Below are 14,585 nucleotides of genomic sequence, written 5' to 3'. Positions count from 1 at the left end.
CCTTTGGGGTAAGTCATCCTCTCTCCTCCAGGAAAAGGCCCTCCCAGGAAGCCTGCAGCTCTGGTTAGAGTTGGAGAAAGGACCCTTCCCCTTTTGGTCAGGTCAAGGTCCTAGCCCCCAAGCCCAATGGGACTGAAGCAACCCCCAGCTGTACCCCTATCCTGGCCGTTCTCGCAGGTGGGTGGGTGGAAGCCCAGATGGAGTCCAGGGCCCTTTCGTAAGAACCTCCATGCCAGGGATCAGTCACTGAGCAAAACCATGCCTGACTCATCACCCATTTATGGGCAAAGTGTCCTACAAGCTGGGAGTAAAGATGGGGAGACACAAACTCACCACCACCACCCTCTGCACCTACATGTTATCACCGGCTCTTAAGAAATTGGGTCATACTAATTCAGCCTCTGGATCAGTATCTGATCTGTGCACCATCAGCCATGAAGGTGGAGGGCCATCCTTTCCTGAGTTCATTTTGCCAGGTTTGCCTCTGGGGCCCTGCACTTCACACCCTGCCCACTGACCCTCACTGGGTCCTCTCTCTCTCAGGCTTCCTCCAGAGACAGAGACAGCCAGCGCGATCCTGTTTCATAGGATAGGATTTCTGCATCCCAGGCATCAGCTGGGCGAGTTCCTCCTACCACAATCCCCGTCTGCCCTGAGACGAGCAGATCCCTTTGGCCATGGAGAGCTGACCTAGGGGAGCGTCCGAGGCTCACACAGGCTGAACCTGAAGCACCTTCTCATCCACTGCTCCTGCTGGTGAGTTCTTGGCCCCATTTTTCCCTTTGACCCACACTTCAATTTCTGCAACTAGATCTTACCCGCCATATCAAAGGGCCCCAAGTGTCTTTCTCCTAGACTTCCTGAAGCTTTCCGGGGAAATTCAGCTGCATGCAGGGCAGCAAGCATGAGCTACCCAGATGGGCTCGTTTCCCAGCCTGCTCTTAGAGAGACACATTATTCTGATGGTCCACATTCCTAGGTCACCTAGCTCAGAGCCTTCCAAGAACACCAGTTTCAATCCCTCACCTAAAACTGAGCCTTGTCTTTGCACCAGAAGAACGTATAGCTGTCCTGGGATCCCCACCATTTCTGCTCCAGAAGCTCCAGAGCTTTCTTGGGGCTTAAGGAGGCCCCAGACCCCGCTGCTCAGTGTCCCACATAAGAGCTAATAGAAGAACAGGCCCAGAAGGCAGAAGCAGAAGAACTTTACTCAGAAGACTAGACAATGGCCTCTGTGGTATTTTGTCAGGCACATAGGTAGCTTCCACTGCCGGCTCCACCCCACACAGGCAGATGGCTGCAATTCCACCATAAGTGCTTTGTTCCACTAGCTCATGCCTCTGTGTACCAATCAATGAATTATTCAACAAAGATTTACAGAGGTCCTTCTATGTGCAAGGCAACATACTAGATACTGGGGTGATCCAAGGATATGAATCCTTCCCCCAGATCTCTCTAATAACAATAATGTGTGTTATTATTATCCTTGCTTTACAGATAAGGCAATTAAGGCACAGAGATGTTAAGTAACTTGCCCAAGGTCACACAGCTTAATACATCCTGGAACACAGCTATGGGGTGGTTCTTTAGGGATGTGACCCCAAGAAAATAACTCAAGGTTGAGGGTTCTTGCTAAAAGGAGAGGCTGGCATTTGGCATTTTGTTGTTCAATGTCAACTCTTAGCCCCAGGACCTATTTCCCTGGCCCTGGGCAATCCGGACAGGGAGAGGAAGGTGAAAAGAAGAATGGATGTTGGGTGACTGCCAGGTGGAGCAGGGCCAAGCTGGTCCCTCCCCTTCAGTTCCCTGGAGGGTACCACATGTGTCCACAGACCCCGGAATTGGCTTCAGAGACTAGAGGAGGGCGGGTTTCCACCGCAGTGTGGGAGATAAATGGCCCAGGACTCGTGCCAGGTTGAGGAAGGTGGAGGCTTTGATCTGGGGGTGGAGGAATCCACTGGAGTCCTTGGACAGGGGTGACTGGGTCCATCTGGCTGTGAAGAAACCACATGGGGAGGACATGGTAGCAATCAGGTGAGAGATGAGGTCTGAACAGGCTGACGGGGGTGTGGCGATAGGGAGATGGGGCCTCAAGGAGGCAGATCCACAGGGTTTGGAAGATGATGGGGTGTGAAGGTCAGGGAAAAGGAAGCCTTTACCTGAACAGAGAACCAGACTGGGGGAAGGAGAAAACAATGTGAGCTCAGACAATGATAGGGGCGCTGAAGGAAGGCCCCAGTTATGCTCTCAAAACCAGACCAAGGCAAAGCAGCTATTCCGTAGGGCAGCCAGGCCCAGGCTCCTAAACACGTTATAACCAATCTTTAGGTAGCATTCACCACGTGGCTGGTGCTGTTCTAAGTGTTTTACAAACATTCACTCCTTTAATCAGTTTGACAGCTCTAAGATATAGGTAGTCTCCCCATTTTACAGATGAAGAAACTGAGGCACAGAGACTAAGTGACTTGTGTAGGGGTAGTTGGTCACAGTTGGAAACCTAGGCCTACTGGCTCCAGAGTCCATGCTAGTAACCACTCTGCAAGCTGCCTTCTGGGATGATGAGGAAAGGGATGAGGCAGTTTTAAGTAAATTTATAATGAGGAATCGTAACATGTTATTGAGAAAATCCAGGAAGAAAATCAGTGCATCCCTAACCTTGAATAAGGCTGCAAAAGTATTTCCCCCAATGTCGGGGGGAGCTGTTCCAGTCTCATGGTCAATAGCAGTTACCTTGTAAGCCCTTATATTCCTGCTGGAAGGAATTATCCTGTGGTCATTCTCTTCAGCATTGCTGCTGCTGCTCAGGTTTTCAATGAAAGAGCTCTTGCCCATATCGTTCTGTCTCTTTCAGAAGACAGCTCTGTCCTTGAGCAGTCCCTGCAGGGAGAGAGATGCTCTGCCCACGCAGGGTCCCTCCTGCCCTAGCAAGGAAGAGAGCCACATGACGGCTCCCTGAGCCCTTCCAGCCCTCCTTGTCTTCTCTCAATCTCTCCAAGTAACAGAACATCCTTCTGTTCTAAGAGGCAGACAGACTAGATGGGGGAGGAGGTGTCAGGGCATACCTGGGACAGAAACGTCTTGTGAACGTAGGTGGTTTCTGCGGCCGCAATTTTGTACGTGGAAGCCCACTTGTGTGTCTCTACATATTTGTACATGAGCACATGTCTATCTATGTGCACAGGTGTCTTGGTAATTTTCTGTGTAGCAAGTGTGTGTCTGTGACTATTGATGAGAAGTCACACACAGCCATATTAATGTGTGTGTCTGAGTGTGTCTACGTGGGTCTGTGGCTGTGTGTGACCGTGTATGACTGTGCACGTGTGGCTGTGTGTATATCCACGTCTCTGTGTGTCTGTGTCTCGGGCACCGTCCCTGGCTGAATGAGACTAGGTCACATACAGTAGTGGATCTGCTCTTGTGGGACTATAGGATAGAGGGAAGAATGTTGGCTTTGGAGCTAGAAAACTTGAGTTTGAGTCACAGCTCCATAACTTAGTGACCAAATGACCTTTGCCCAGTCATCCGCTTTTCTATTTGTTACATGGGAATAATAATCTCTACCTGCCTTAGGGGCCACTGTGGTGCTCAAATCCTGTGTGGAAACGCTTGGCCAGCAGGAGTGTAGGTGACGGGAGTGGACAGGAATAAGCAGCTTCACCTCGGGTGAGAGGCTTATAATACGGGCCAGACAAGTCCTGTCATCCGCCTTGAATGGCCCAGAGACGTCTGCCCCCAGGCCGTCCCCTCCCCGATGAGCATGCTTGTGGCTGCAGACTCGGCCTGAGCAGGGACAGCCTCCTAGAGGGCCCAGCTGCTGCAGCAGTGGGGCTGTGACCCACACATTCTAATAGTGCCCAAGAGGAAACAGAGAAGGGTCATCCTACCCCCATCTCTGACCCATGGTGCCCCTGACCCAGGCTACCACTGAGCACCTGTCACACGCGGTGTGCTTTCTATGCGGCATCACTTCCTCGTCACACACAAGGCGGGTGCTGGTGAGGCCACTTGTCCCCCATCATACAGACAGTAAGTGGTCAAGCCAGGCTTGAGAGGGGGCTGTTCCGTCTGCCCCAGAGCCTGAGTTCTTAACTAGGATGGTGAGCCAGCCTCTCACTCCCCAGGGAGCTGACCCCTTGCAGACCCCCACCCCAGCCTGCTGACTGCCTCCACCTACCCCACTGGGTTCAGGTCTCCCGGCAGGATGCTGGTCTCAGCTTCAAGCTCTACCCCTCTGATGCCTCCCAGGCTCCCATTTCCACCTGCTGCCTTCTGCTAGGACGGCTGGGAGAGCGGAGGACTTGGGTTACCTCCCCACAGGGATAGGAGGGCTCGGGAGGGCAGCTGAGCCAGCAAGTCTTACCTAAGACTCCATCTTACTATTCCTCACATGGGGAAACTGAGGTCCTTGGAAGGTAGGGTAACAATCCCGACCACTAGTGAGGCAGAAAGGACCAGAGCCTATGTTCTTCAGGCTCCTAACAGGCTGGGCCAGTGGTTCAGGATGAGACGAAGATATGGGGCTTGGAGCGAGGGCGGGGCTGAGACGGGGAAAAGGCAGCATGAGAGCCACATGGAGAGACAGTCAGCAGACCGGAGGCCTGGCTGGTGCCGAGAGAGGAAGAGAAGCAGCTCACAGATGGAAGGAAGGGGCACTGTGGAGTCTACGCTGAGTGGACCAAGGATTGCTTCCAGCAGAACAACGCGCCCTCTTCTGTCCGGACACGAGCAGCGCCAGCGTCTGTCTTCCAGCCACTCCTTTTTCTCATTCACTGGACGACCGGCACTGAAAACCCACCCTGTGCCAGGCCCACCTGCCCATTGCCAGGTCCCCCGTCTGCAGCCAGCCCTGTGACATCTGAGCTTGCCTTCTACTCAGTTCTGCATCCCCCGCCCCTGGGGCTCTCGGGGCCCCGTCTTGCTGTGCTCACAATCGTCGGCGTGATGACTTCTTTCAGCCGTTCTCTGACTCAGGGATGGCTGCTGCCTCACCAGAAAGTAGAGGAAGTGTTGGGGCAGCTAGGCAACCCAGGGCAACTGACTGCTCCATATCACTCTGCAAACCTGACGGCCAGACCCACAGACATCTGTGGGACATCTCTCTGGGAGAGGCGCAGGGCCAGCCCCGCACAAGGCCCTGCCTGCAGGAAGTGCCCAGTCAGTCCAGGAAGAGATCACCAGAACAACAAAGCCACATCCGCAGACTGGGTGCAAAAGTGACGTGCTACAGAGGGTGGGGAGGCAGCTGGGGTCACTGTGGTCCACACCAGGCAGCCTCAAAGGTTTCCCAGGACAGACGGGGTATAAACAATAGCAGCTCCCATCCTGCATGCTATTTGCAACATACATTATCTCTTCTTCCCCCAAGAACCCTGAGGGAAGCTATGATTAGACCCATTTGGAGAGGAAGAAAGCATTGTTTATGGAGGTGATGATTTGCCCAAGGCCATGTACCTACTGAGCGCACAGCTAAGATTCAAACCCAAGCCCATCTGGCTCTGGGGGAGGGAAAGGAGCAAAGGTCAGAAGAGGGGGAGGTGTAAGATGCACTGGGGACAGTGAGTGGACCAGCCTTCCCCCGTGTACAAAGATGCCGACGGACCAGAAGATGACAGGGCTCTGGGGATGAGATGTGGTTCAAATAATGTGCCAAAACCTTGTGCAGGGATTCTCAGGAGAGCAAGAGTACTTCTACCTGACTCCTTAGGGAAAGCTGTATCTTCAGGTAAAGTCAGAAGGAAGGGATGCAAATGGCAGGACCTGCACAAAGAGTGGCCTGGAGGAAGGAAAACACAAGTATGTTCAGAGGGGAAAAGAGGTTGTTTCAACCCACCACATTGTCTCAGCACTGTGCCAGGCAAGGCGGCGATTATGAATGGAATCAGACGTCGTAGAAGACTCTTGAATACTACAATCACTTCAGCTGTGGGTGACGGTTCAGCCTTGAGTACTGGTAATTCTATCGAAGCCCTAGAATGCTGGGCAGATGAAAAGATGCAAGACTCAGGGAAAGCTATCGAGAACGGCAAACAGGAGGCTCCAGGATGCTGCCCAGCCCAGCACAATGGGAGCTGGCCCCCAAGTATCCCAGCCGGGCAGCCCACCCTCACTGGGGTGCCCCACCCCACCCAGAGTGTCCATCTCCTCCCAGGGGGCCAGTATGGGGGGAGGAGGGTGACCCAAGATCAAAACCAACTTCCATCTTGGCTCCCCTGAATGGTAATTGCAAAGGCCTATTTAAGGTAGAATGAAACTTCTCCAGAGGAGTGGATATTTCCCAGTGCAGGCAGTGGCTTGTCTCCTGCCACTGAACAGACGAAATGCCAAGCACTAAGCTGAGGGGAGCCGGCCTGCCGGGGCCAGGAGCTGCCTTGACGTGTGCACACTTCCTACTTCTCGCTCTGCAGAAGGGCAGCCTGCTGGGTGTCCCTGGGGGCCTCACTCAGCCCTAGCTCCAGGATGCGTTCACTTTCTAAATTATTTGCTGAGCCCTTGCAGCATGAGGGCATGGCACTGGCATTGAGGTGGGTTCTACGTTAGAGTGACCCCCCCCTCCTTTCACGTGACCCATGCAGTTTACAAAGCATCCCCGTATCCCCTTTAGTCCTTACAAAAACTTTGAAGACTCATCAGCGGACCATACACTTTTATTCCGTTTTTGTTTGCTGTTTGCCTTTTTTTTTTTTACAGCTGTACTGAGATAAAATGATGCATACTACATTTAAAGTGTGCAACTTGACGAGTTTAGACATATGTATACTTCTGTGAAACCATCACCACAATCAAGATAAACATAATCGTCATCCCTAAAAAAGTTCCCTGGGCCCCTTGGTAAATCCCTTCTTCTCCCTCCCCACCCCCATCCCAGGCAACTGCTGATCTGCTTTTTGTCACTCTGGGTGAGTTTGCTGTTGCTAGAATTTTGTATAAATGGAACTACTCTATATGTACCGGTTTTTCTCTGCCTTCTTTGATTCAGTGTATTTTCTTATTACAGATTTTTTAAATGGATTCTTGATGAGGACATGCAAGTTGTCAGGTATCATAAAGCAGGGGAAGCCTTGCAAGTCCAGGATGCTATCTGCCTCACTTCGTTCATTCCTCTCTCATTCATTCATTCACCAGAGGTTAATTGGGCTCAGCCCTGGGCTAGGCCCTGGAACCATAATGGTGCGCGAAACAGATATGATCCCTGTTCCTGTGAGCATGAACTTCTCACTTCTCTTCTCACTGATGCATTCACCTGCTTAACAGGTATTCACTGCACATCCACAGAAAACCCTGTTTGAACTTGGCACTGCCCACCACCTCCTACACCACCCTGACCCTCATCAGCCACGCTGAGCTGGGCACTGGGGTGATGCAGGTGGGGGTCATCAGAGGTGAATCTCGTCCCCCAAACCCGTGCAGGGCAGAAGGAAAAACCATAAGACACTCCTGCACTCTCAAAGCTCACAAGAGAGCAGAAGCGCTGGGGCTGACCCTGTGGACACGGGGGCTCCAAACTGAGTGCAAACGTGAGCGATCTGGACAGGGAGGCGGCGTCTCAGGGCAGGCAGAGGACTCTCCAAGTGGGACTGGCCAGGCCAGGCTCGTCAGATAAGCAGGACCTGAACAGTCCCCAGATGGGCAGGGAGGAAGAGGAGAGACAGAGGAAGGGAACGTGGATGCCAGGCAGAAGCAAAACAGGCACAAAGTCAAGGAGGCTGGATCGGGAGAGCGGATCAGAGGAGAGTGAGCTGAGAATTCCTCCTGGGGCCATTTGAGGCCACAAAGAATGTGCTTTCTGCCCACAAATATGTTGTATTGCCTTTAGGTATGGAACAGAGGGGAGGGGACTAGGCAGGGTAATTCCTTTCATTTTTGCAATAACTTACTAAGTGTTCTCACTGTCATTACCTCATTTAGTCCTCAGTACGATCTTTGAGGTGGGAATTATCATTATTTTCCCCATTTTACAGATCAGAAAACTGAGGCTCATAAAATCCAGTGATTTGCTCAAATATATACAACTCCTTAGTGCTTGGGGCAGAGCCTCAAGCCAGGTCTCTTGTTCCCAAGACCAGTTCTCTCTTCCCTCTGTCTATAATGACCAACATTTGCTAATCTAAATGTAAGATGTGGAGCAACTGTACAGCACACCTCTGAGACCGCAGAATATGCCGTTTGAACTTGGCACTGTTCCACCCCCTCCTATACCACCTGACCATCTTCAGCCACCCCCGTATCTATCACTTTGAGCAGGGCGTGGAAGCAGCAAAGAGGAGAGGGGGAGTGGGGAAGAGAAGTGGCCTGGCTCCCAGGAGAGGAAGTTACTTTGGCCAAAGAAGCTCTCCCTCATCCCCACATGCCTCTGCCCCCTGCTAAGAAGGAGAAGGCTCCTGACACGGGTCCACTCTAGCCACTTGGAAGTGGTTCCAAGTCCCTGCCCCAGAGTCCCCAGATGTACCTCTTCCTCTCAGTCTAGATAAAACTGGGTGGGATTCACCCCAAGAAGGAAGTACCCCAAAGCTTCACCCAGGGCCAGAATTCCAAAGAAGAAAGTGCTGCTCTGAAGTCACAAGGTGGACACAGAGCTGGAGTCCTGGTCCCACCTCTGCCCGGCAGCCAAGTGGCCCAGGATGGGACCCTCTAAATTATCACAAGGATCACTGAGAAGGAATAGCAAATATTTCTCCAGGGCTTACTGTGTGCAGAGCCAGGATTCCAGCTCACAGCAACTGGCTCAGGTCTCAGCATTCTTAACCGCTGCTGCGTCCTGCCTTCCAACCCTCCTATTCCTCACATGATACCTGACATGCCCAGCAGTGGGCTCATCCTTCCTATTCCACAGCCCAGGAAGCTGCAGCTCAGTGAAATTAGGCAGCTTGCAAAGGCTGCACACTCCCAAGAGGCAGGGCAGAGGCCACCCTAACCTGAGCTCTTCACCCCACACATTGGAACTGAGAAAGGAGGGCGTGGGACCGAAAGAGCTCTGAGCTCCCACACTTCTGAGGCCCTGGCCTGCATCTCCCCACGAGGCCTCAGCTTCCACGCAGGGCACCCATGGTCTAGTGGGTCTCCTGGGCCAGGAGGCAGGTTCATGTCCGGTCTCTGTGCCACTAGTTGTGTGACCTCGGGAAGGTCACTTGGCTCCTGTGACTCAGTTTCCCCATCTGTAAAATGGAAATAACATTTTCCAACCTCACATGATTATTGTCACTTAAGTGAATGTGAATAACTGAATGTGGAATCACTTTGAAAAGAGTACCACACTGTACCCTACAGGATACCCTTGTCATCTGTAAGTGAAACTACTTCAAGGTTATGACCACTACAGATTTTATCTCTCCCAGCCTGACCCCCAGCCTGCCTGGTTTCAGTGTTCTTATGTTGAAATCAAAGGTTGAATGGACCTAAGGAAGGACTTCTAGTCTAGGTTTGTGGATATCCAAGCTCGCTGGGCATGCTCTCCTTAACCCCACCCCCAACACACACACACACACGCACACACACACAATTACTTACTTCCCACTGCCTGAATGATTTTTAATGAAATTATTCCCCATAAGCATCTTGGACTTAGGCCATAAAAATACCAGTGTCTATTGGCTTCTAAAGTCCCTGTTACGTGGGGAAGTTCACAAAAACAATGGCTAGAAATTTAATGATCTTTCCACCAGGCATTTTACATATGCTATCTCAGTTAATGTACCCTCAAAACAACCCTAGGAGTTACTTACAGAGGAGGGGTTAAGGCACAGATGGCTTATTGCTGGGAAGACAGTGGTTGCCCACCTAGCCTCCATCTTCTTGTTCACCCTTCCCCACAGAATCCCAGCTGGCTCCAAGAGGTAGTGGTGGAGGTGTTAAGAAATGGTTGAACTCTAGATATATTTTGAAGATATAATACCCAACAGAATATGTGAGGTAGTGGCTGTTAAGTGTGAGAAAAAGAAACAAGTGAAGGATGAGATTGGGCATGAAAAGTGTTGGGTAAACTGGAGGACTTCATACAAGTACAAAATTATACATTTTATTAAGAAACGTGAACTTCTCCATTATGGCCTCTCTCCGCCATGGTGTACAGAGACCCTTTTTGGCTGGAGGAAGTTTTCCCCTCTCAGCCAGGCTCTGTCTCTGCAATTCCTTCTAATTATTAGTGTGTGCAGACTCAGAGGGAGCAAATGGATTTCAAGAAGAATGTTGCCAAAATAAGCACAAGGTTCCATCCCAAGCTAAAAATAAACCATTTTTTAATCCGTTGGAAAACTTACCTCAGTGATCAAGAGCCAGCTAGCTGTACCCTATCCTAGCTCCTGCATGATACCCTTCTTCCTCTCCACAGCTCACAGCAGGCAGGGAAGACTGAGGGTCTTCAGGCTGCTTCCCTGACTCCCCTAGAATGGATGCGTGTGGCTGGAAAGAAATGGAGGTTGCCCTGGTCAATTTTGATAACTCAGATGAAATCCAGGAAGAGCCAGGCTATGCCACAGACTTTGACCTAACCACCCCGAAAGACCAGCCTGGGAGCAGCTCCTTCTCCAACTGCAATATCCTCATCAACGACAGCACCAACCATGAGACGGCCTTCTCCAGGCTCCCAGGAGACTACATCGATCCCCCAGGGCCTGAGGCAGTGGTCTTGAATGAAGGAAACCAGCGGGTGATCATCAACATTGCTGGGCTAAGGTTCGAGACCCAGCTCAGAACACTCAATCAGTTCCCAGAGACCCTCCTGGGAGACCGGGAGAAAAGGATGCAGTTCTTTGACTCCATGAGAAACGAGTATTTCTTTGACAGGAACCGGCCCAGTTTTGATGGAATCTTATATTATTACCAGTCTGGTGGGAAAATCCGGCGCCCGGCCAATGTCCCTATCAACATCTTTGCTGATGAGATCTCCTTCTATGAACTGGGCAGTGAGGCCATGGACCAGTTCCGAGAGGATGAAGGCTTCATCAAAGATCCCGAAACACTGCTCCCCACCAATGACATCCACCGGCAGTTATGGCTCCTCTTCGAGTACCCCGAGAGCTCCATCGCTGCCCGTGGTGTGGCCACGGTCTCTGTCTTGGTCGTGGTCATCTCCATCACCATCTTCTGCCTGGAGACACTTCCCGAGTTCCGAGACGATAGGGAGCTGAAGGTGATGAGAGACCCCAGCCTCAACATGAGCAAGACAGTCTTCTCCCACACCATGTTCACTGACCCTTTCTTCATGGTGGAGTCCACCTGCATCGTGTGGTTCACCTTCGAACTGGTTCTCCGCTTCGTGGTCTGCCCCAGCAAGACCGACTTCTTCAGGAACATCATAAACATCATCGATATCATCTCCATCATCCCCTACTTTGCAACCCTCATCATGGAGCTGGTCCAGGAGACAGAGCCGAGCGCCCAGCAGAACATATGCATGGACATCCTGAGGATCATCCGCCTGGTGAGGGTCTTCCGCATCTTCAAGCTCTCCCGCCACTCCAAGGGGCTGCAGATCCTGGGGCAGACGCTGAAGGCTTCCATGCGGGAGTTGGGGCTGCTCATCTTCTTCCTCTTCATTGGCGTCATCCTCTTCTCCAGTGCAGTCTACTTTGCTGAGGTGGACGAGCCGGAGTCCCATTTCTCTAGCATTCCTGATGGCTTCTGGTGGGCGGTGGTCACCATGACAACTGTGGGCTATGGGGACATGTGTCCAACCACCCCAGCGGGGAAAATTGTGGGTATTCTGTGCGCCATCGCAGGGGTCCTCACCATTTCCCTCCCTGTTCCTGTCATTGTCTCCAACTTTAACTACTTTTACCATCGGGAGACTGAGAATGAAGAGAAGCAGAGCACCCCAGGAAAAATCGACAAACACGTCAACAGTGTGGGCTCAAGCGTGGGTAGCACAGACTCTCTTAGTAAGACCAACAGTGGCTGCTCTGCAGAGAAGTCTAGGGAGTGATGTGTCCAGGGCTTCTAGGCCCCCTGAGTCTCCCGGGTCTCTCTGTGTCTCTCTCCCCCACCCACCTCTTGCTCTCTGTCTTTTCAGAAACCAAAATGGATCATTTGTGACCACCAACAGGCCATCTTTGATTGGAAGCTATTTTAATAAATGGATACTCCTGCTGTGTTTTCTGAGCTGTGTCTTTTCAATCGACTGTAGAAAGGTCCTTTCCTATGAGGGGGTAGTTCAGGTCCTTGCTACTCACCTGTGGTCCCCAAGGCCAGCAGTATCAAGAAGCAAGGAAATGCAGAATCAAAGGCCACCTCAGACCTGCCGAATCAGAATCTGCATTTTTTACAAAATCCCAGCTGATTCATCTCACATTAAAGAGGAAGAAGCCCTGGCTCTGGTGTCCCTAAGAGGAAGCGCATTAAAAGGCCAGGGATGGCTATGAGCAATGAGTAAGTGCTCAGAGTTGTTTGATAATAAGACCATACACTTGTGTAGCATTGCGTACAGTTTCCAAAGCTCTTTCACCTACATTATCTTACTGCATCTAAAAATAACCAGTAGAACAGATTTGATTATTATTTCCCCTTTGCAGATTAACAAACCAGGAGACAGCAACTTACCTAAGATCACCCAAAAACAGTGACATAGTCAATGCTGGAGCTGGAGTCTCCTACCTACTGGTCTGGTGCTCTTTCTACTAATGAAGAGAATGTGATAGAATTGGGTGCAGGAGGAGAGGAACTTGAGGGGTCAGTCTTTCAGAGGATCCAGGAGGCAAACTTCTGGGCAAGCACACTCTTCCCGCGGGGGTCTCCCTTCTCCATGCAGCCTGGGAGGAAATGCTGGCCTGGTACCCTTGTCCCTCAGTACCCCCCTTGGATAGTGGACAAGCAGAAACATTCCCAGATGTTTTTCTCTTGGCCCATCTCCATGAATTTGTGCAAAGACTGGGATCCTGTGTTTGGGAATTATATAAACCAGGGCCTCGGAGAGCTGCTCCAGGAAAGTCCACCTGCCGTGGGGTTCAGCTCCCACTGAGTGATCAGGAATTGACCAGTAGCCTGTGGGGCAGCTGGAGCAGGAACAGCAGGACCCTAAGGCATGTGTGCAGAGGCCAGGCACCGCCCCCCACCCTCCCCAAGGAGGGCTATTGTCACAGGAACTGAGGAACTGCCCTCTTGGGAGAGGATCTTGCTCAGTCCATCTAGCTCCCAGGATGGGGAAATGGAGTTGGGATTCCCCAAAAGGCAGGAAAGGAAGTCTCCTCTCTGTCCCTCCCTCCTCACCCCTCAAGTAAGGAGGTCTGTGCCTTCCTCGGACCCAATACTCAATGTCTGGCCACGCCTCAAAGGCGAGTCAACACCAGAATAATGCCCCTGGGCTGCAGGCCACTGCCCAGCTCCACTGCACACCCACAGCACACAGCCCTGGAACACACCCAGATCCACACAACTGCAGCCCCGGGTACCATCACACAACTTCCACTTCAGGACAGTCTAACAGATGAACTGATGTGGGAGAAAGCTGCTTCTTTCCTTTCCTGTGTCCTTAGTCTGGGCCCTAGGAAGCTGGACTTAGTCATTTTAAGTCCCCCTCCTGCTCCAAAAGTCTCAGTCTCCTTCTTGCACTTTAAACCCAAGATGTAATTTAGCACTGAGTCATGGAAAGATCCAGCCTTGGCTTTACAGCCCTTGGACCTGGGCAAGCTGGACTCATGTCCCAGGCCTGAGCCTCAGAGTTCTGGGCTTTGGAATGTCTTCCTCACAATTTTCTAAGCTCCCTTTCAATTCTTCCTCTTCAGATCATTCTTCAATTCTTTACCAACACTTCACTTCCAAGCATGTGGGGTTGACCAGATGTCTTGGACTTCTACCTGTGGGATTACCCTGAACCCCTGTGCCAGCCTCCAGTGCCAAGATGGTGGTCTAGTGAACAGATTGCTCCCACTGTCTTTTGTGGCATTTCTTTTACAGGATCTCACAAGCTCAGACGCCAGGATGCTGATTGCACTCTGATTTGGGGTGATGTAAATTTTTATATACACCAGGCCCTTGCAAAAACTATTTGCCCAGAATCCAAAGCATATTTGACAAAAGAGTCCACATGCCCACATTCTGCCTTCTGAGAGCCACGTCATCATAATCTTTTACACCAAAACTTCTCCCCAGAGAGAAACCCTTTGCCCTCTCACATCAGCTCTTCAATTTTGCAATGTGAGGAAACTGGCTCAGAGAGGTTCAAGGACACATGGCCAGGAAGCAGTACAGAGGGATGTGAATTTAGATCTCTTTGATGGCAAAGTGTATCTCACCAGGCTGCCTGCCCAGAGCACCCTAACCCGGAGAATGGCTTCTGCTGGAGCAAGGAAGTGGAGCTGTGTCATGCAGACAGGCTTGGTGCATTCCTGGGAGCAGGGAGGCTCTTCTCCTAAGGCCCCTGCTTTCTTACTCTCTCTGATTCCATGTTCAGTGGTGGAGCCACATGCTGGCCTTACGCCTTCACATACTGCAAACAGGGTACGATAATGAGACCCCAGAGCAGACTGGACCAGTGCCCCCAGAGGCCAAGATAGAGCCCTGGAGCCTGCAGCCCCAGCCATTTTCTTCCTGGGATCCTGCAGGAAGAGTCCAGTCTAGCAGGACAAAGGGAGCCACTCTTTCTCTCCAGCTAATCC

The 14,585-nt window shown here is 51.5% G+C and overlaps 1 protein-coding gene across 1 annotated transcript; it reads left to right on the top strand.

Annotated features, from left to right (window-relative positions):
- Positions 1 to 726: 726 nt before the first annotated feature.
- KCNA10 (potassium voltage-gated channel subfamily A member 10) lies at positions 727 to 11,917 on the top strand. Its single transcript, XM_059055623.2, has 2 exons — positions 727 to 756; positions 10,325 to 11,917. Exon 2 carries the CDS (start codon positions 10,382 to 10,384, stop codon positions 11,915 to 11,917), a length of 1,536 nt encoding a protein of 511 aa, XP_058911606.1. The 5' UTR covers positions 727 to 756; positions 10,325 to 10,381.
- The last annotated feature ends 2,668 nt before the right edge of the window (positions 11,918 to 14,585 follow it).

The sequence above is a fragment of the Kogia breviceps genome, chromosome 1 (genome assembly GCF_026419965.1).
Source record: "Kogia breviceps isolate mKogBre1 chromosome 1, mKogBre1 haplotype 1, whole genome shotgun sequence".
In the NCBI taxonomy this organism is placed as follows: domain Eukaryota; kingdom Metazoa; phylum Chordata; class Mammalia; order Artiodactyla; family Physeteridae; genus Kogia; species Kogia breviceps.
This window is presented reverse-complemented; position numbering and strand designations above follow the sequence as displayed.